At 42.5% G+C, this 22,113-nt stretch overlaps 3 protein-coding genes across 4 annotated transcripts in view; all 3 read right to left on the bottom strand.

Moving 5' to 3' along the window:
- Positions 1-329: 329 nt before the first annotated feature.
- Positions 330-6,888, bottom strand: LOC147031960 (uncharacterized). The gene is made up of 3 exons (XM_085858024.1): positions 6,445-6,888; positions 1,174-1,328; positions 330-974 (listed from the first exon to the last, which is right to left on the bottom strand). Exons 2-3 carry the CDS (start codon positions 1,296-1,298, stop codon positions 683-685), a joined length of 417 nt encoding a protein of 138 aa, XP_085714150.1. The 5' UTR covers positions 1,299-1,328; positions 6,445-6,888; the 3' UTR covers positions 330-682.
- A 2,787-nt stretch (positions 6,889-9,675) lies between these two features.
- On the bottom strand, positions 9,676-11,922 carry LOC147031959 (uncharacterized). 2 transcript variants are annotated; one of them, XM_085869217.1, is made up of 3 exons: positions 11,302-11,922; positions 10,840-10,907; positions 9,676-10,188 (listed from the first exon to the last, which is right to left on the bottom strand). In XM_085869217.1, exons 1-3 carry the CDS (start codon positions 11,317-11,319, stop codon positions 9,972-9,974), a joined length of 303 nt encoding a protein of 100 aa, XP_085725343.1. In that variant the 5' UTR covers positions 11,320-11,922; the 3' UTR covers positions 9,676-9,971. The 2 variants fall into 2 exon arrangements, 1 of the variants encoding a protein (XP_085725343.1); XR_015055001.1 differs by adding an exon at positions 10,498-10,561 and having other exon boundaries at positions 9,982-10,188; positions 10,840-11,922.
- Positions 11,923-12,195: 273 nt separating this feature from the next.
- Positions 12,196-22,113, bottom strand: part of LOC147031958 (uncharacterized) — a 23,022-nt gene continuing 13,104 nt past the window's right edge. The window contains exons 5-6 of the mRNA XM_085869214.1: positions 12,473-12,627; positions 12,196-12,273 (exon numbers count right to left, since the gene is read on the bottom strand). Coding sequence (XP_085725340.1) covers position 12,627 — 1 coding nt within the window. The 3' untranslated portion in view covers positions 12,196-12,273; positions 12,473-12,626. The remainder of the gene's footprint in view (positions 12,274-12,472; positions 12,628-22,113) is intronic.

Genomic DNA, 22,113 nt, shown 5'->3' with positions numbered 1-22,113 from the left:
TTGAAGGTCCTGCATGTGGTATGACCTGTCAACACCATGATGTTTCTGCTGTTGCTGTTGCAGCCCCTCGGTAACATGTTGCTTGTGTTGCTGTTGCAGCCCCTCAGTCACATGTTGCTTGTGTTGCTGTTGCAGCCCCTCAGTAACATGTTGCTTGTGTTGCTGTTGCTGTTGCAGCCTGTGATCACAATGAGGGTTCTGCTTTTCCGACAGCCCCTCAACACCATGCTGCTTCTGTTGTTGCTGTTGCTCCTTTCGACCCTGTTTACCCTGAAAAACTTTCGACCCCACATGACCCTTTACACTCCTATATATCCTTTGACCTCTGACATTTATACCCGCAGATCCTTTAGACCCGCTGAGACCCCAGAGATCCATTTTGATCCCTTTTTTTGTTAGAGCCCGTATGACCTTTACACCGTTTGAACTGCTTCGACCCCTTAAGAACCCTTTACACACCACACAAACATCCAAATAGTCTTTTTGCAACAGAGACTACTCTTTTCAGCAGGTGATATGCAAACTCGTTCCTCCCAGAGGGTGGTAAACTGTGCTGATGACCTTATCTGATCGAAAACTACTTGGAAAAACTACAACTGAAATGAAATCAGATTCCTGGAATTTGTACAACACAAAATAAAGCCTCTCCCCCTCCTCCCCTGCGAACCTGGTGTTCCTGTCCTCAATTATAATCGTCATTTGAACAAAGACATTCATCGTCCCCATCCTCCCAATGACATCCGTCATCATCATCGTCACAATCACATCCATCATCATCGTCGCAATCACATTCGTTGTCTCCATCGTCGCAATCACATTCGTCATCATCATCGCAATCACATCCGTCGTCTCCATCATCACAATCGTATTCCTCGTCTTCTGAATCAAATCTCTCATCATCATCATCTTCCACTTCTTCCACATCTTTATCCTCCCCATCAGGCTCATCTTCTCCATCAACTTTCTTGTCCTTTCTGTGAACACACAACAAAAACCAGAACTTCGTTTGAGAGAACATTTCTCTGTGTAGCACAAATGTATCAATCAGAGGACCACCAGAGATATAAACTCCAATAACAACATATTCATCAGGAGAGAGGTCCATCAGGATCATAATTTGCTGTTCTTAATTTGAAGATCAATAATAAAATGAAGACTTGTGAAGAGCTTTACCGGAACCGTTTGTTCATCCATAAATAAATCGCACAAAGCGAGTTGATGATAAGTATCACCATGGAGATGATCCCAACAGCAAACTCAAATCTCCCCCAAAGCGACACGAGTTGTCCAACGTCCATCGGACCGAAGATGGAACCTTCCCCAAAGATCTGTGGACAAGGATATAACAAGTTTAATCAATTAATGTGACTTCAATGAAAACAGGAATCAATTTACTTCATAACAATCCTTAAATAGGATCCTTTCAAACTGAAGTTGAAACACGACGTTCTGACCATCGGCCCAGTAAACGGATCAAACATTCCAGAACAGGTGTGGTTTCCTTGTAACAAGATTTAAGAGAACAATTGTTCACATCGTAATCAAACCGTCATAATTTCTTGAATATCACAATCTGCTCCGTTCCTTAAACTTCCTTTTCATTCTCATCAATGGGATCTTTAAACCTTTATCCTCCGTCCATCAGGGACGGTCTTTCTCTTCGTTTCCCACTTACCTGGTAAGACTTCCTCATCGTCCAGACTCCTGGATGCACTTGCAGGTGTGACGGAAACATATCCTCTTGAAATTCTGTGAAAAAACTCAAGAGCACAACAAGGTACGACCACATCGTAGCAGCGAATGCGGCAGAATGGTCGAAATGTTCAAAAAGGTGAACACACAATGCATCCCACCGATTGTCTTTGTGACACTGCAAGCATTGTTGTCATGGTAACCCCATTGCTTTCCAAACGAACCCATTTCAGTTTTCATTGTATCATCATCCCATGTATTATATGTAATTATATCATGGTTTGTAATATTTGTGTACATGTTGGCCTGAAAGTCGTTTTACCCCTCACCAGTAAAGCATTCATTCTTAAACTCTTGAAATAAGGTTTTATTGTGCAGCACTGTACTTATTATATAAAAGAAACACTTATTGTATTTGTATGTGCTCCATCACCATGGAGATGATCAACATCAATATCTTGAATGCATCCACATTATAATGTTCAGCACCGTTTGCATTCTCAATCAAATGCTGTCCAATACCAGATGCACACGATGTTGGGATTGATGCTGGGACCTTCCTACAAGCAGGTACCGGCTGTATTCGTGTACCAATAGTGTTTTTCCTGATGGACAAAGGGACGTGATGTTTGATTCTATCAGTTGGAATCTAGGTAGTTCTGCCTCCATACCAAGCATCACACCAGCACTTGAAATCATAAATAATCTATCTCTAATTCCAGCAATGTGTGTGTGTGTGTGTGTGTGTGTGTGTGTGTGTGTGTGTGTGTGTGTGTCTGTCTGTGTCCGCCGTTTCTCGACGACCACGGGTCCGATCGGATTGAAACTTGCCAGGAATATTACCGGGGCGCCGCAGATGTGCCTTTTCACCCTTTGATATCGATCGGACAAGCGGTTCCCAAGTTACGGCCATTTATCTGTCGGCCAATGACAAGGCACGGTGCCATGACGTCACGAATGACGTCACAATTCATGTTAATTTATTTATTTTTTGCACGATCGACGGTCCGATCTGACTGAAACTTGCCAGGAATATTGCCGGGGCCCCGCGAATGTGCTTTTCAAGGTTTGATATTAATCGGACGAGCGGTTCCCAAGTTACGGCCATTTATCTGTCGACCAATGACAGGACAACACAATTCTTCATCGTTTGATATGACATCAAAATTGACGCTGGGGACCTGAGTATGTTTCCCAAGTTATGGCCATTTATGATACGGTTGGTCCAATCTAATTGACATGATGCCCCAATCCAGTCATCGTTTACGCACCTTCGGGCCCGCCCTTACGGGCCCGTACTCGTATTGCTAAATTTTAAGGCAGGCAGAACATCCTTCTGAACTGCAGGAATCAGATGTCGAGAGGTGAAAATCACTCTTGGACAAACAGCGAGATACATGTTTGAGACGCATCTTTTGATTTGTTCCTCATATCTTTGCGTTCAAGATGTGCATTCAAATATTGAGGAGAGGACGAAGTTCATCACATCTCTGAATACCAGAAGTAGCATTTATCTATTCCATGGACCCTGTGTTTTGTCGGCAAACAGACATTGTCCACTCTCTTTGCGTATTTGTGCAAAGAAGAAGAAGAACACGAACTCGTCTCACGATCACAGATGTTAATGAAGAGGATTCTGAAACAGCCTCAGGGACTCTGTCTCAGACTTGGCAACCTCCAACTGGAGAGCTGAACACTGAACTGAAAGCCTTGTGGTTTTCTTTGAGTCTGTTTTATGGTAATATCCTTCAAATGTCTCAACTGATTAACTTTCTTTTTTTTTAATTTCTGCACAATAAAACCTCTCTGTTAAAAGAGTTTAAGAACAAATGTTTATGTCTTGTGGTGTTTGTAAGGGAAAGACTCAAAAAGGGTGTGGATGGGGAAATTAATGGGGTGAGGCCAGCATTAGGATTGAGTTTAGAAATTGAGCTGTTAATGTTTAGATTGTGGTTTCCGTTATGTTGGAGTTCAAGTCAATACCACCCATCATTTCACTGATGGGAATACTAAAGGGGGAGGGAGAAAAATAGGGGGGGAAGAGGGTGAGAGAGAGGGGGAGAGAGAGAGAGAGAGGTAGAGAGGGGGGAGAGGGGGAGAGGGGGAGTGAGGGGGAGAGGGGGAGAGAGGGGGAGAGAGGGCGACAGAGAGAGACAGAGAGAGAGGGGGAGAGAGAGAGAGAGAGAGAGAGAGAGAGAGAGAGAGAGAGAGAGAGAGAGAGAGAGAGAGAGAGAGAGAGAGAGAGAGAGAGAGAGAGAGAGGGGGAGAGAGAGAGAGAGAGGGAGAGGGAGGGAGGGAGAGGGAGGGAGGGAGAGAGAGAGAAAGAGGAGCAAGGAGGGATGGGGAAGGGAAGACAGTGTGAGGTGGAGCAATAATTACCACCCAGAAGCGTCCAGAGAAAAAATCCAGACGTGTCTGGAGCCAAGCTGAGAGAGACAAATACTGCTTGGACACGTCCGGAGAAAAACACCGCCCAGACACGTCCGGAGACAAACATCCCCAGGACCCCTTCGGAGACAAACACCGCGCACACACGTCTGGAAACAAACACCACCCGGACACGCCCGGAGACAAACCCCGCTTGGACACGTCCAGATAAAAGACCTGCCCGGACCCATCAAGAGACAAACGCCATCCAGACATAACCACTGTCCGGATATGTCCAGAGACAGACAGAAAGAGAGAGAAGGAAGGGGGAGAATTAGAGACATGTGGGAGGAGGATGCTGCACTGTATTGGGAGGGGGACGAGCAAAGATGGGACAGAGAGAGAGAAAGAGAGAGGAGAGAGGAGGGAAGAGGAGCAAGGAGGGAGGGGAGTGATGAGGGAGGAGGGAGGAGGGATGGGGAAGGAAAAAGAGTGTGAGGTGAGAGGAATGAAAGGCAGACGTGCGGTGGAGCAATAATAACCACCCAGAAGCGTCCAGAGAAAAACTCCAGATGTGTCTGGAGCCAAGTTGATAGAGACAAACACAGCTTTGAGATGTCGGGAGACATACACTGCACGGACACGTCTGGAGACAAACACCCCCCGGACAAGTCCGGAGACAAACACCACTTGGACACGTGCGGACAAAAACCCTGCCCGGACACGTCAAGAGACAAACACCATCCAGACATAACCACGGTCCGGATATGTCCAGAGACAGACAGAAAGAGAGAGAAGGAAGGGGGAGAGTGAGAGAGATGTGGGAGGAGGGTGTGGCACAGTATTGGGGGGGGGGGAGTCGAGCAAAGAAGGTACACAGAGAGAGAGGGCGAGAGAGAGAGAGAGAGAGAGAGAGAGAGAGAGAGAGAGAGAGAGAGAGAGAGAGAGAGAGAGAGAGAGAGAGAGAGATGCTTTATCAACACACACACACACACACACACACACACACACACACACACACACACACACACACACACACACACACACACACACACACACACACGGCTGATTTTGGCAACGTCCCAAAAACCTCGAGTCGCTTTCACCGAAAAATAATTTTGCATTTATATTAACTTTATATAGATGTTTCAGGGATATGTTCACAAACATTAATCTTTAGAAACAGCTGCATCTTTCGTGTGGAAAAAATTTTTTCTTTGTAATTTGGAAAATAGGTTAATATGGAAAACGGCTCGAAAATCGGGTGATATTTCAGAACTCGCTCAGGGTGACGGGGAATGAACCACTCACTTAGGGTGTCAGAGCAGGAACCACTCGCTCAGGGCAGCAGAGCATAAACCACTCGCTCAGGGCAGCAGAGCATAAACCACTCGCTCTGAACGAGGTGGCGGGCAAAAGCTTCCTCACTGAATGAACGAATCGCTCAGAAGGACATAACGCAGGACTCCCATCGACTGTAAGGCGATCAGTATGTGGTTTAATTGCTCATGCATGCAATCCAATGAAATGCTTGAGAAGGAACGGTTGGCCAGGTTGTTGCTGCACATCATACAGGATACCTTTAACTTTAAAGCCAGTCTTCACTGTGCACACAGCAGTTAATGAAATAGAAGGAATTCATTCAATTAATGACTTTATCCACAAAAGAGTTGCAGCTTCATGAAGAACAACCCTGGCGACATCGCAAATTCAATCGCCTGTGAAACAAACGTTGCAGACAATCCACCATCTGCCTGCTCATCTGTGTATGCGTCACTTGGTACATCTGTTCGGGGTCCACGCAAACGCCATAACTTTTTTTGAAACGTGTATTTTTCACCAGAGTTGCTTTGATTCCCTGCAGAGCATCTCGCAAAATATCCGAAAACATAGACACAAATCTGTCAGACGCAATAGATTGGCAGCCCCTGTGGGGGACATGGCGTCAGGTCGAGCAATGAATGTATTGAATCATAAAGCTCAATGAAGCTGGTTAATTTTGGCACGTTCCTGCATTTTTTGTTCACTCAATATAATTCTCTAAAGAGGAGAAAAAGAAAAGTTTTATGATTTGGAAATTTCACATTTTCCTGTGTATCGCTTGACGAGGGAACATTGCCTTGCTTGCTTAAAGTAAATAGGTATATCGGCTTAGTTATAACTCTTTATTTCTTTAAATTATCAGATTTCACAACAGATTTCAACACTTATTTAGTCCGAACGATATCCGATCCTCAAAACCGAAATAATATTTTGATGATATACTTTAATTAGGCTGTGAGAGTCGATCGTGGAAAATCGTATCATATAATGCATGAAATCACTCCAAGCTCCAAATGTGAAAACTACAGCACTTACAAAAGCGATGTACACGGTGATTCGTACCTGTGATGAACAGGTATTCGATAATATGAGTGAGGAAAGTGAAAGAAAAATCCTTATCGTCAAGAAATCGTTGCGGGCTGTTCCAAGTCAGGGTATGGTTGAGCAGGCCAAAAAACATGTCGGCTTCAGACCCCAGCGAGGTTACCCAGGAAACGTGTTTATACCCCAGAGTGAGGTGGCCGAGGATCGCCTGATGAGGGATATAATTTAAAGAGGCCATTAGTTAATTAACTTCATAAGGGGTGTTTACATGAACTGAAACAACCAATTTTCACTCTTGTACTTCCTTGGAGTTCACTTTGTATGCGTGCACAGTTTCATGATGCTGGGATTTATTATTTTTGAGTTATGCAGGAGACACACACACACACACACACACACACACACACACACACACACACACACACACACACACACACACACACACACACACACACACACACACACAGAGTTGTATGAGCATTTAACATTTACTTCGCTGTTCTCACACGAATCTGAAAATCTCTTAAAATATTCGTTCGAAGATCGAGTTTCTCACCGAGCAGGTGATTTTCTCACCCTCATGGGTCATGCTGGACATGCAACCGTTTCATTCCTTTCATTTACCCCGCAACGAAAGGCGAAGGAGGTTTTGTTTTCACCTCTTTCTGTCTGTTTGGTTGTTACGTGCAAAATCGAAGGTTATTCAAGTAAATTGTTTCGTCAATTTTGTTATTACTTGACGAAATGTAAGATTTTGCAAAGTATGTTGGTCGGTTCAGTTTGTGAGTTTGTTTGTGTGTACGTCTCGCTCTACAGGTCGCATTTCGAGTCAGAATGTCATGGAACTTCACCAATGGACTTATTGGCCGACAGAATTGAACCCTATAACTTTTGGCATGTCAAGGTCAAATGTCAAGGTGAGGAAAAATTCCTGAAAATCGCGAAAATCCGTATCTTTTCGCATGGGCCGATTTTCAAAAATTCATGTCTCCACCAAATCTTAACGGATTCCTTTCAATTTTGAAACACGGACGCAGGAGGGGAGCATCTTTGACTGGATTAAAAATTGGTCACATCCGTTACGGATTTAGGAGGTGGCAGGCATTTTAATTTAATTTTTTTTATTGTTTTGTTTGTTTTCCCTAAAAAACAATGTTTAACCCCAAAAATACCTATTATCGCTCAATATTCTCGATGGTACGCGATTTTGTTGAATTTCGTAAAGTCCTGGCACTATGGGCCATTTTTTTCTGTCTGTTTGTTTGTTTGTTTCTTGACTACAGGTCACAATTTTAAACCGATCTTCACGAAGCTTCATCACTTGGTACAGTTTGTCATAAGGATGAAGCTTATTGTTTTTCAGGTCAAAATGTCATAAGGTTAACTCAACATAGGGCAAAGGTCAACAACTTTGGTGAGATTTATAAAATCCTCAATTTTCATTGATCTACTTAAAATTTGAAGAGGATTGAAATTTCAGGTATATTAATTAAACCAACCAATTATTTTTGAGGTCAACATGGACCAAAAGGTCAGCATAGGCCTAAGGTCAGCAACAAAGTTGGTGTTTCTAAACTCCACAATTTTCATCTGATTGACTTGAAAGTTGAAGAAGATATATATATTTCAGGTCACTGAATTCAAAGTGCGAATTATTTTTGAAGTCACCATGGACCAAAAGGTCAGCATAAGCCAAAGGTGAACAACTTGGGTGAGATTTCTAAAATCCTCAATTCTTTCTTTCTAAATTCCTCAATTGGTTCTTCTGACCACGTCGCAGTAAAAGTGGACATCTCTCTGGCTATTATCAGAGAACCACCTCACCGCCGTCGAGTCCGGCATTTCACTCAAGCTGAGTGGCAGGATCTCCAAGCAGCCATCAAACTTGCAGATTGGTCTCCTATCGCAACTTTCTCCAACATCAAGTCATCCTGGGAATTCTTTCAAAGAAACTTGCTCTCCCTCATGCACAGATTTATCCCCTCTCGTCTTCAGTTGTCCAAACCTTCCTCCCGCCCTTGGTTCACTGAAGCTTGTGGCAAGGCAGTTGTCCTGAAACAACTTGTGTTATCCTCATGGAAAGCAAACCCGACTGAGGGTCGTCTCAGTTCCTTCCATAAAGCTTGGAACAAGTGTGTATCAACTCTCAGGAGACCAACAAAACATCATCTTTGAAAGCTCAAGTCCGAACTTTCAAACCTCTCTCCCTCGTCAAAAATCGTGGTGGTGTGTAATCAAATCTGTTTGTGGTGTATGTTCCCCCTCCATCCCCTCCCTTACCTCAAATGGCCGCGCTGCGGACACAGCCTGTGAAAACGCTGAATGCCTAAACTCAGTGTTTGCAGCTAAATCTTGTGTCCAAAACCCAATGCTTTCTTCACCCACCTTACCAGTCGCACCCAACTGTCCCTGGACTTTGTGTCCTTTTCTCCTGACAAGGTGGAGAGCTTCCTGTCAAACCTCAACTCAGATTCTGCAACCAGTCCAGATGGCATCAGCCCACGTGTCCTAAAAACCTGCTCTTCTGCTCTTGTTCACCCTCAGTCTGTATTATTCACCCTCTCATTTACCCAAAGTCATCTGACATCTGCTTGGAAATCAGTAAACATTCCTGCCCTGCATAAAAAAATGTGCAAAAACAGATCCCTGCAACTACAGACCAATCAGCCTTCTGCCAATCATCAGCAAGGTTATGGAACCAATCATCGTTTCAGACATTAAATCCTTCCTCTTCTCCAATGGCTTGATTTCCGAGATTCAATATGGTTTCACACCAGGTAACTGTACCCTGGATATGCTGCTTCTGCTCTCCCAACAATGGATGGAGATCCTCAATGCCGGACATGAAATCAGAACGATATCGCGAGACATATTGCGTGCGTTTGACACGGTCTGGCACCTTGCTCTGCTCACCAAACTCTCTTCCTCTGGTATCCAAGGCCATCTCCACTCATGGCTCGCAGACTTCCTCTCCTATCACAGTCAATGTGTGGCCCTAAATGGAGTTCTTTCATCCCCTCTTCCTGTCAGGCTGGACTTCCTCAAGGTAGCGTTCTGGGCGCTGATGACTCCGCCCTCTGCCATACCATCTGTCATCCCTCAGACCGGCATGCTGCAGCTTCTTCGCTCACTGCAGATCTGGGTAAAATCACAAACTGGTCCAACACGTGGAACATGTCTTTCACGTGGAACAACGTGAGTCAGACGTAGAGATCCTCCACGAGGATCTAAAAACTCAACGAATTTTGATTTTTAAAACAGTTTATTATGTCTTTTTTTGAGCAGTTCAATAATTATACAAGGGAACAAGTTTTTCAACTCAACAAAGTTTTTGGTTTTTTCTTCCAGTTCTGCCTTAAGAATGAAGTTTCAGTTGTTTCAAGTTTGAAGAAGTGGAAAGGAAGAGATATATTGTAAATTTGTCTCAGGACATCTCAGGTCTTCCCAGCACTTTCTTGATATTGCTGAAAAAGAAGAAATAAATACATTACATGTCTCATATCGAATTAAATAATATATAACTATTAATTTTTAATCAACTGAACTTACCACTCATCAAGCACCATCCAACCAAGAATGCCATGGATAGATGGTTTAGAACTCCAAAGGTCTCCAAGATAGAACTCATTTTTCGAGTCTGGAAGGTCTGTCTCATATTTTGCGCCCTCGGAGTAGAACTCTTTTCCTGATTTTCCCGAATTTTTTGGATCATCAAGGTAGAATTGATATAATGGGTTAAGGTCGAACTCGTTTTCTGGGTCTCTGCACACAGATCAGCAAAAGGAAATGAAAACCACTGTATATCACCACATTCATAATGTTCGTCATTTTAATACCTTCTTACACAACCCTGGAAACACTATTCTCTCCATTGCTTTCTGCATCTCAGTTCAATTTCCCTTTTCTTTTGCCTTCAATTTCACATCTTCACTTTCTTCATCACAAAGTCACACTGGCTTTTAATTCACGTTTTTCAAACAATTAATTTTAATGCAGGAAAAGTTTATAATTGAAAAAAGCTGAACTTTCGACTCATCGGAACAGGCGACGTTTCGGGAAGAAACTACTCACCTTGGTCACGGCAGATGAGGAAATCAGGAAGAAGCTGGAAATCTGCCACGTGACATCCAACCTGCTTCGATTTAATAACCAACATTCATCGATTTAAATAATTTTAATGATCATCCACTTGTACACAATGAATAATATACGGATACATTAACACTCATGCCAGACTTTCACCAACTGGATGAATTTTTGGTGCTTGTCTGGATAAGAGTTCAGTAAAACATTCGTTTGTTCCGAACACTTTTGAGACACAGACAGAAAGGGACACGATGGGGGTGAAGAACATGCAGTTTATACAAAGTTCGGAATAATTTGTAATGTAAGGCAAGAATCTTGGCAACTTACGTTCCAACCGGTAAGATGGTTTCATTCGAGGGGGTGGAGGGAGTAAACGAGCACCTCTTCTGAGGAGTCTTCAGAAAAGAAACAATAAAAACATAAAATAATAAATACATTGATATCTTCATCAGTTTGATAACTTGTTCAGGAAAGGGCACAGAAGGGAATGCACTGATGGAACAGGTAAGGACGAAAAGGTGAATAATCCAATCGAGGGAAGTTAAAGTTCTTGTGATTTCACCTGCATCGCGATGACCATGTTAATAAGTTACCTTCCCACCAAAGTTATAATTACAATGATCTCCACAACTAAGAACATTCTTCTTCATCGAAGGAAGTACAAACAGCAATGTTTATAAAAGAACAAGCGGCAAAATGTATTTCAGTTTAACGTCCCGATCTTGGGGTTTGCTGTCTTTGTACCGAGTGTGGTCACCGCAACTGCCCAAAGTATTGAAGAGTGCTTACCTGTTGAAGGTCCTGCATGTGGTATGACCTGTCAACACCGTGATGTTTCTGCTGTTGCTGTTGCAGCCCCTCAGTAACATGTTGCTTGTGTTGCTGTTGCAGCCCCTCAGTAACATGTTGCTTGTGTTGCTGTTGCAGCCCCTCAGTACCATGTTGCTTGTGTTGCTGTTGCAGCCTGTGATCACAATGAGGGTTCTGCTTTTCCTGCAGCCCCTCAACACCATGCTGCTTCTGTTGTTGCTGTTGCTCCTTTCGACCCTGTTTACCCTAAAGACCTTTAGACCCCACATGACCCTTCAACTCCTATATATCCTTTGATCTCTTCGACATTTATACCCGCAGACCCTTTAAATCCGTTGAGACCCCATAGATCCATTTTGATCCCTTTTTTTGTTCGAGCCCGTATGACCTTTACACCGTTTGAACTGCTTCGACCCCTTAAGAACCCTTTACACACCACACAAACATCCAAATAGTCTTTTTGCAACAGAGACTACTCTTTTCAGCAGATGATATGGAAACTCGTTCCTCCCAGAGGGTGGTAAACTGTGCTGATGACCTTATCTGATCGAAAACTACTTGGAAAAACTACAACTGAAATGAAATCAGATTCCTCGAATTTATACAACACAAAATAGAGCCTCTCCCCCTCCTCCCCTGCGAAGCTGGTGTTCCTGTCCTCAATTAGAATCGTCATTTGAACAAAGACTTTCATCGTCCACATCCTCACAATGACATCCGTCATCATCATCGTCACAATCACATCCATCATCATCGTCGCAATCACATTCGTCGTCATCATCATCGCAATCACATTCGTCATCATTGTCGCAATCACATCCGTCGTCTCCATCATCACAATCGTATTCCTCGTCTTCTGAATCAAATCTCTCTTCATCATCATCATCATCATCTTCCACATCTTTATCCTCCCCATCAGGCTCATCTTCTCCATCAACTTTCTTGTCCTTTCTGTGAACACACAAGAAAAGCCAGAACTTCGTTTGAGAGAACATTTCTCTGTGTAGCACAAATGTATCAATAAGAGGACCACCAGAGATATAAACTCCAATAACAACATATTCATCAGGAGAGAGGTCCATCGGGATCATAATTTGCTGTTCTTAATTTGAAGATCAATAATAAAATGAAGACTTGTGAAGAGCTTTACCGGAACCGTTTGTTCATCCATAAAGAAATCGCACAAAGCGAGTTGATGATAAGTATCACCATGGAGATGATCCCAACAGCAAACTCAAATCTCCCCCAAAGCGACACGAGTTGTCCAACGTCCATCGGACCGAAGATGGAACCTTCCCCAAAGATCTGTGGACACGGATATAACAAGTTTAATCAATTAATGTGACTTCAATGAAAACAGGAATCAATTTACTTCATAACAATCCTTAAATAGGATCCTTTCAAACTGAAGTTGAAACACGACGTTCTGACCATCGGCCCAGTAAACGGATCAAACATTCCAGAACAGGTGTGGTTTCCTTGTAACAAGATTTAAGAGAACAATTGTTCACATCGTAATCAAACCGTCATAATTTCTTGAATATCACAATCTGCTCCGTTCCTTAAACTTCCTTTTCATTCTCATGAATGGGATCTTTAAACCTTTATCCTCCGTCCATCAGGGACGGTCTTTCTCTTCGTTTCCCACTTACCTGGTAAGACTTCCTCATAGTCCAGACTCCTGGATGCACTTGCAGGTGCGACGGAAACATATCCTCTTGAAATTCTTGAAAACTCAAGAGCACAACAAGGTACGACCACATCGTAGCAGCGAATGCGGCAGAATGGTCGAAATGTTCAAAAAGGTGAACACACAATGCATCCCACCGATTGTCTTTGTGACACTGCAAGCATTGTTGTCATGGTAACCCCATTGCGTTCCAAACGAACCCATTTCAGTTTTCATTGTATCATCATCCCATGTATTATATGTAATTATATCATGGTTTGTAATATTTGTGTACATGTTGGCCTGAAAGTCGTTTTACCCCTCACCAGTGAAGCATTCATTCTTAAACTCTTGAAATAAGGTTTTATTGTGCATCACTGTACTTATTATATAAAAGAAAGACTTATTGTATTTGTATGTGCTCCATCACCATGGAGATGATCAACATCAATATCTTGAATCCATACACATTATAATGTTCAGCACCGTTTGCATTCTCAATCAAATGCTGTCCAATAGCAGATGTACACGATGTTGGGATTGATGCTGGGACCTTCCTACAAGCAGCTACCGGCTGTATTCGTGAACCAATCGTGTTTTTTCCTGATGGACAAAGGGAGGTGCTGTTTGATTCTGTCAGTTGGAATCTGGGTAGTTCTGCCGACATACCGAGCATCACAGCGGCACTTGAACTCATAAATTATATTGCTAAATTTTAAGGCAGGCAGAACATCCTTCTTTACTGCAGGAATCAGATGTCGAGAGGTGAAAATCACTCTTGGACGAACAGTGAGATACATGTTTGAGACGCATCTTTTGATTTGTTCCTCATATCTTTGCGTTCAAGATGTGCATTCAAATATGGAGGAGAGGACGAAGCTCATCACATCTCTGAATACCAGAAGTGGCATTTATCTATTCCATGGACCCTGTGTTATGTCGGCAAACAGACTTTGTCCACTCTCTTTGCTTATTTATGCAAAGAAGAAGAAGAACACGAACTCGTCTCACGATCACAGATGTTGATGAAGAGGATTCTGAAACAGCCTCAGGGGCTCTGCCTCAGAATGTGCAACCTCCAACTGGAGAGCTGAACACTGAACAGGCTCCTCTCACCTCGACCGTCGGGTGGTGATGACTCATCAAGAGAGAACGTCCAATCAGAATTGACTGTAGATAGGTGTCTATTCAACTGTTCTTCTTCTTTACCTCATTCAGTTGGTGCGAATTTCACCTGAAGAGAGCACAACGAAAAGCCTTGTGGTTTTCTTTTAGTCTGTTTTATGGTAATGTCCTTTAAATGCCTCAACTGATTAACTTTATTTTTAATTTCTGCACAATAAAACCTCTCCATTGAAAGAGTTTAAGAACAAATGTTTTTGTCTCGTGGGGTTTGGAAGGGAAAGACTCATAAAGGGTGTGGATGGGGAAATTAAAGGGGTGAGGCCAGCATTAGGATTGAGTTTAGAAATCCAGCTGTTAATGTTAAGATTGTGGTTTCCGTGATGTTGGAGTTCAAGAAAATACCACCCATCATTTCACTGATGGGAATAATAAAAGGGGAGGGAGAAAAAGAGGGGGGAAGAGGGGGAGAGGGGTGTAGGAGAGAGAGAGACAGAGAGAGACAGAGAGAGAGATAGAGAGAAGGAGAGAGAGATAGAGAGAGAGGAGGGAGGGGGAGCGAGGAGGGAGGAGGAGCGGGGAGTGATGGGGAAGGGAAGACAGTGTGATGTGAGAGGAAGGGAAGGCAGACGTGCGGTGGAGCAATAATTACCACCCAGAAGCGTCCAGGGAAAAACTCCAGACGTTTCTCGAGCTAAGCTGAAAGAGACAAACACTGCTTGGACATGAACGGAGACAAACACTGCTTGAACACATCTGGAGAAAAACCCTGCCCAGACACATCAAGAGACAAACACCATCCAGATATGTCCAGAGACAGAGACAGAGAGAGACAGAGAGACTTTTGACTCCTTTTATTATAAAAATACAAAAAAACCAAAGGAGACAAAACAAAAACACGTTTCAAAGAGAAAATCAGCAAAGTCAGAGAAACACCAAAAAAAGCAATTCAAAACTGGAATGGGCACTCAGTGGAGCGCATACCTTCGCGAACACTACATTTTCCCATCCCCCCCCCAGAAACCGTTGATTGTGAGGGTATTTAATCCCATACCACATCTGCCATCTCATATGTGTTTTGATGGCTGAAAAACATTAAATTTCCTGTGTCATATCGTATATCACAAGATTGGGCATTGAATTCACAACATTTTGGCATTGGTTGCTTGCAAATTGGATAAGAATCGACCGCACTTTGGCAAAATGACGATTTTGAGCTTTTCCTGACCTCGACCTTGACCTTTGTACTCTTAATTTTGTAACTGGTATTAGAATGTGGGGAACAGAACAGTCAATATTTTCGTGTTGGTTTCATGCAAATCGGATAAGAATTGACCTCGTTATGACTAAAACCGCACATTTTGCAATGTCGTGACCCCCCCCTGAACTTTGACTCCCCACCGCGAATAAGGGTTATTACGTCATTGTGTCATGTCAGATCATAAGATGTGGCATTGAATTCTGAACATTTTGGCATTAGTTGCATGCAAATTGGATACAAATTGACCGCGCTATGGTAAAAAGACTATTTTGACCTTTTCATGACTTTGATCTTGACCTTTGACCCGATCGCTCCCAAAATCTAATCAAATGGTCCTCGGATAATAACCAATCATCCCACCAAATTTGCTGCGATTCAGTTCAATACTTTTGGAGTTATGCGAATAACAAACAAACAAACAAACACACATATTCACAAAAAAATAAAATAAAAACACAGCGATCAAAACATAACCTTCGTAACAAAGTTTGCGAAGGTAACAAAGAAAATTCCAAGGACACAAGGAAAGAAAACACTACACGTAAATTTCTCATACATTTTCCTTTACATTGCACATCTTGAGGCGTTGTCACACCTTGACGATTTAGCCAGCGTATGACAACTTATGAAAAATTTGTCTGAAACGCTGGCACACGTCGAATACGTTATGGGTAAGTTTTGTATACGTTAAGAGCACGCTGAAAAACACTGCCAAACATCGCCTTACGCTGGCTTTCATCGTTGTACTTTGCGGTTGTCCTCAAATTTTCCATGCTTGAAATTTTACGACGTATGCCAGCGTATGACTCGCACGTTCCGCTACGCTGACCATAAGTTGGCGGCACGTTTTGCGATCGTTGACACATGTTGACACACGTTAATTGTAAGTTTCTCACAAGTCGAAACACGTCGAGGTTATGTTTAGCATACCCAAAACTTATTTATAACCGATGAGTAACGTGTTGTAGGCACGTTGCACGATTGTTGCTCACACGTCGAAGCACGTTATGCGATCGTTGACACACGTCGAGGCACGTCACGTGAAAGTTACTCATAAGTCCAAACACGTAGAGGTCATGCTTAACGTACCCAAAACTTATTTCTTCCCTCTGAGTAACGTGCTTTGAACCGATGTGTAACGTACCTCCAACGCAGACTGAGGTATTTGATTGACGTCTTCCGGACGACCACAGCACTTACTGAACGTGTTTCTAATTTACAGCTTCCGTATAATGGCGTATTGGCAGCGTTTCAAAAAAACAACAAAAACAACAATAATTTCCTATATTTCGTCACGTGCCGTTACGTCACGTCCGATTGCCTCTTCAGTTTGCTCATGTCTTATTCTTAGTTCCTCCTCTGTGAATATTATCACGTCGACGTCGAAACTTAAAAGCAAATGTCCGAATGTTTTAAAATACGTGATAGACTAAAAAAAAAAAACAATAAAAAAACAACAACAACAACTTCAGATATTTCGTCACGTGCCTTCACGGAGCCAAGGAGAAAAAAAGAATACAAGTTTCGGGTATGCTAAACATTACCTCGACGTGTTTCGACTTATGAGTAACTTGCAAGGAACTTGTGTCGACGTGTGTCAACGATCGCATATCGTGCCGACAACTTATTCCCAGCGATACGTGCAGCGTGCTATGCCGAAGTTAAACTATCATTGGGCATAGGTTGTGAACGCCGACAACAGGCTAAGCATTCGTTGGTATAAGTGATCTATCAGACAACGAAACGTTCTGTGCCCGTTACTAATATGTTCTGCATACGACCAACACGTTATGAATACGACCAAAACTTAAAAAAAAAAAAAACATCAAAATTTCAGCGTACGCCAACGTTTTGCATACACTTTTATACATTGCCATTGCTGGCTTAATCGTCAAGGTGTGACAGCGCCTTTACCAACACACCAAGTTTCAACAAAGGTTTTCATATTTTCATTATTTCTGTAATAATTAATTCTAGTTTCAAACGAGTTGAAACCAGGGATTGGAAATGCAAAATCACGTCACATTGCTCAAAAGGTTTGCCTTTCATTTTGGCTTTCCTCGACAGTTAGATCGCTAACTTTGCCTCCGATAGAACAGAGTTCAAAAACATGAACAACTTTTCAGTTCTGGAATTGACTCTGAGGCCAAAAATAAATAACCGGAGTGAAAAGGGGACATTTACCCGATGAAATATATCGTTCAATAAAAGAAAAATGGGGCACAATCGTACACAATCAATATATCCATGGAACAAATCTTCAGTGATGTTACAAAAGGGACAAAGCACTGAAACAGCAACATCAATTCGGTTGACAAAGGTGTTTGTTGGCAGTGACCAGTGACAGGTCCCCCAAACAAACGGACGCCAACGTTGTCAGACGGAATGAAAACCCGTCATTCTTGTTACAAAAACAGCTAAAATTGATGAAAAAGCGGCCGAAATTGAAACCAACACAGTAATTACGGTCGCAAAAGCAAATATAACCGAAACCAACACGTTTATTCGACACGCAAGAACGGTCGTGACGGACACAAGAACGGTCAATCTCGAAACAGAACGGTGGGGAATGGAAACAACATCAGTTATTTCCGTCGCGAAACGGCGGAGACCGAAGCGAAAGCGATTATTTCCGGTTACCATAACGTGGAAAACATGGCGGCTTGAAAAGTTCTTGAAGTTATGGTAAGTTAACTTTAACGTAGTCTTCCTTGAATATATCATGTCTGTTAATGAAAACCCGTTTGTGGTACGGGATATTATACAAGCAGCGATAAATGCGCCCTCTTGACTTAATGTGTGGCTGACATTTCGTGAAATTAGTGTACCCATGCTGCAGCGATCAGTGACAATTGATCATTTATATTTACACGAGGTGAAATTTGATAGTCATAATAAATTGCGAATTCCAAGAAAATAACAAAGTTAATATGAAGTAAAAACTGCAAAAAGATCCCATACACGATCCCCTATGTTGACCTGGGCATACACAACTCACGATCCTTCACTCGGGGGCTCGAAATACAGGCAAACCAAACATTATCATCACAACAAAATCCGGTTTAATAAATTGTTAAAACTACATCAGGTACTACCCACTATATATTATCTACATTACATTTATGTTCGAGGCACAAGCACTAAAAATTTACATTCCGTAACAGGTCGTTCGACTGCATCCGCCATCTTGTTCGCACTACAGTAACAGGAATGAACCGCTTTTGTTTCGCTCTCGGACGTTTCGCGACAGAAATAACCAATCTTGCTTCCGTTCCCCACCAATCTATTTCGGGATTGACCGTTCTTGTGTCCGTCACGAACGTTCTTGTGTGTAGAATAAACGTGTTGGTTTCGGTTATATTTGCTATTGCGACCGTAATTACTGTGTTGGTTTCAATTTTGGCCGCTTTTTCATTAACTTTCGCTGTTTTTGTAACAAGAATGACGGGTTTTCATTCCGTCTGACAACGTTGGCATCCGTTTGTTAGGGGGGCCTGAGTGACAAGTCTCCATTGCAAGTCACCTGATCTTTTTGTTTTTGGTGTGCAATACATCGATTCCCATGCAGGTTCAGAAGGGGTGGCATATGTCAAAAGCGTTTTCCATCTCAGTACTCAAACTGCAGAGGTATTTATAATAATAACAGAAAGACAAAAACGATAAATTGATTGACTGTCAAGATTACTAAATAAACAGGAAGCAATACTGACTGGAGATGGAGTAACCCCAGCGAATTGGACAAGTAAGCTCGAAAGTGAAGGCTTATGGGGTGTCCATTGGACCTCCGTACTCCACTGGAACCCAAGTTTAAAGGATGTACGGATGACATCGACAACTACTTTCCCGACAGCTCTTAACGACCTGGTGCCAGTGATTTCAGCAATTTCTTAAACAGACTTCGAGCAACAATTGGATGCGTCGCGAAGATGCCAAACATTTTTGATTCCAGCTGAAATGAAGTTTTGTAAAAAGCAATGGCTTTTGGGAACATTGGGAAAGAGTGGGTTGAGGAATAGAGGTTCTCCCACAAACATTTTGTTGTCATACAAATCCCTCTGGCGGATCACCACGACTACTTGCCAAGCATTCAACAGACTCTGGTAAAACAGAGGAAGGTGAGACGTGTCAATCTTTTTTGACTAAATTCGGAACTCAAGGCCGTAGCCGAGCAATCCAGCTTGTCTCAATATTCGTTGTGCTTCGGGGCACCAGGGCCGTTTTTCCACATTGATCGCTCCTTGTATCGACTTCAGCCGAAAGGCCATCAGACACTTTACGTCAATGAGCCCTTGGCCACCATCAGACAAGGAGCGACAGAGTAAATCTGACCGCAACCAATGATAACCATTCCAGAAAAAATTAACCAGTATCTGTTGATTCTCTTTAAGCAAGCTGTGTGGTGACTGTAAACAGATGAATTTGTGCCACAAGACAGAGGTAGCTAAAGTGTTAATTATTAGTAAACGACCTCTGAAAGACATTTGCGGTGGGAACCTTTTCCATTTGTTGAGATGTTTGGGTACGTGATCTACCACTCCTTCCCAGTTAATAAGGGAGTACTGGTGAGGGCCAAGATAAACACCTTAGTATTTCACCCCCTCTCTCGTCCACTTTAGATCTTTTGGAAGAGACTGAGGTGGCACGAAGGGAAGCCCACCGGATGTACATTGAGCTGAGGACACCCACAGAGTTTGACTCTTTTGCCAATTACACTACAAATGTGAAGCAAGATGAAACTTATGTAAAGATCCAAGAAGAGTGGTTCGATCCTGATCATTTTTAATTACTATACAGATATCATCAGCATATGGAGACACAACGATAGGGTGTTCTTCTGGTGACTGTACAAAGCCAGAAAGAGAGTTCCTAAGATTAATTAATGGCTCAAGAGAAAGGCTAAACAGTAAACCTGACAATGGACAGCCTTGCCGAACACCCCTCTGAACCTGAATGGGAGAGCAGAGACCATCGTTTACCTTACACAAACGAGACATATTGTTGTATAACAACTTAACAAAACTAATGAACCTTTCACCCAGACCAAACTTTTGCAACACATGAAACATATAAAAGTGATCAATGCAATTAAAAGCCTTTTTGGAAAAGACATCAAGGAAAATCAAACCAACCCCCCCCCCCCCTTCATCCTTCAGACCACAATCAATCAAATTTCTAACTAAAAAGATGTTATCAGAGTTTGATCTCCCTGGAACACAGTAGCTCTGGTCATGATAAACGAGAGTCCCGACGACAACTTTTAGCCGATTGGCCAACAATTTGGAAAAGAGTTTGTGGGCAGAACATCGTAATGAGATGGGGCGCCAGTTCTTGATTTGACGGAGATCGTCGCTTTTTGGGAGAAGACAAACCAGCGCTCTTCGACAGCTGAGAGGCAGTCTGCCAGAAAGTAAACTTTCTTGCAGAACCAACAGTACTTCTGAACCTAAGATGTCCCAAAATGGTGAAAAAAATTCCACTGGAAGTCCGTCGATTCCAGGGGCTTTTCCACATTCAAAGCTGTTCAGAGCCATGTTGAGTTTCTCCAGGGAAAGCGGTTTTTCAAGAGCTTGACGCTGACCACAACTCAACGAAGGAACATGATTTGTCATCTCATCAACACAATGTTTAAACACAGATTCATTAGCAAATAAATCAGAAAAATAATTTTTCACAAGTCTTCTAACATCACTTTCATTTTTGTGTAATAGTGACTTGAGCATCCAACAAGGAGAAAATCTGTCTTTGGGATTTCTTTACCCCTTCTAACTGGAAAAACCTTGGATTTGGGGTGTCAGAAAACTTCACATTTTGGATTCCAAGTCGAACTGACATCCCCATGACTTTTTCATGAATCAATTCTCTGAGTAAAGCTCTTTTTTCGAATAATAGCCGAAGCTTTCTGTCATTTTGAGCTTTAGCCAAGTCTTCCTCCAACTGCAAAATCTCAGTTTCCAAGAGTGAAACAGCAATTTTACTCTTGCTCGAAAAGAGGACCGATAACATTGACAGAAAACACGAATTTGAGCTTTCGCGTTGTCCCACCATAACTGGATAGAAGCAGAGGAAGGTTTGCTTTGGATAAGTTTTCCCAAAACTTATGAAAAGCATTAGTAAAAATAACATCCTCCAGCAGGCTGGTATTCAAGGTCCAATACGCACTTTTTTTGCGATAACTCAGAAGAGGAGAAACCAAGCACTACCAAGTGATGATAAGAGAAAATGGAAGGAAAGATGTTACAAGACATGAGGACATTTCTAAAAGTAGATTAATGTACCATATATCCAGCCTTGAAAGTGTTATCAGCACGTGAGCACACCGGCACAATGTACACCGAGATTCTGTACGGTGCTGCATGCACCAAGCATCAAGAAGACCAAGTGATGAAAAACAACAAGATATGTGTTTATGATATTCAGGATGTTGTTCTGGTGTATTCCTATCTAAATTAGGTTCAAACGTGCAATTGAAATCTCCTCCGATACAAATTCAGTGATCAAAGACAAAAGTATGGAAGTCATCAGCCAGATGTGCAAAAAAAACACCTGCCGAGACAAAAAAAACTTTATGAGCCCCTTTCACGTGGAGCATAGATATTAAGTCTCTGTTGTGAGGTTAAATCCTTGATACATGAACTCCAATGATGCAACAAGTGTCCTTTAACTATTTCAAGGAAACGTCTGAGTCAGGAACAAAACCTGGGCCGAAGCATAAAGGCACTTCCTTCCTTTTCACCCTTGA

The sequence above is a fragment of the Eptatretus burgeri genome, chromosome 2 (assembly GCF_056783735.1).
Source record: "Eptatretus burgeri isolate ZD-2024b chromosome 2, Ebu_testis_v1, whole genome shotgun sequence".
In the NCBI taxonomy this organism is placed as follows: domain Eukaryota; kingdom Metazoa; phylum Chordata; class Myxini; order Myxiniformes; family Myxinidae; genus Eptatretus; species Eptatretus burgeri.
This window is presented reverse-complemented; position numbering and strand designations above follow the sequence as displayed.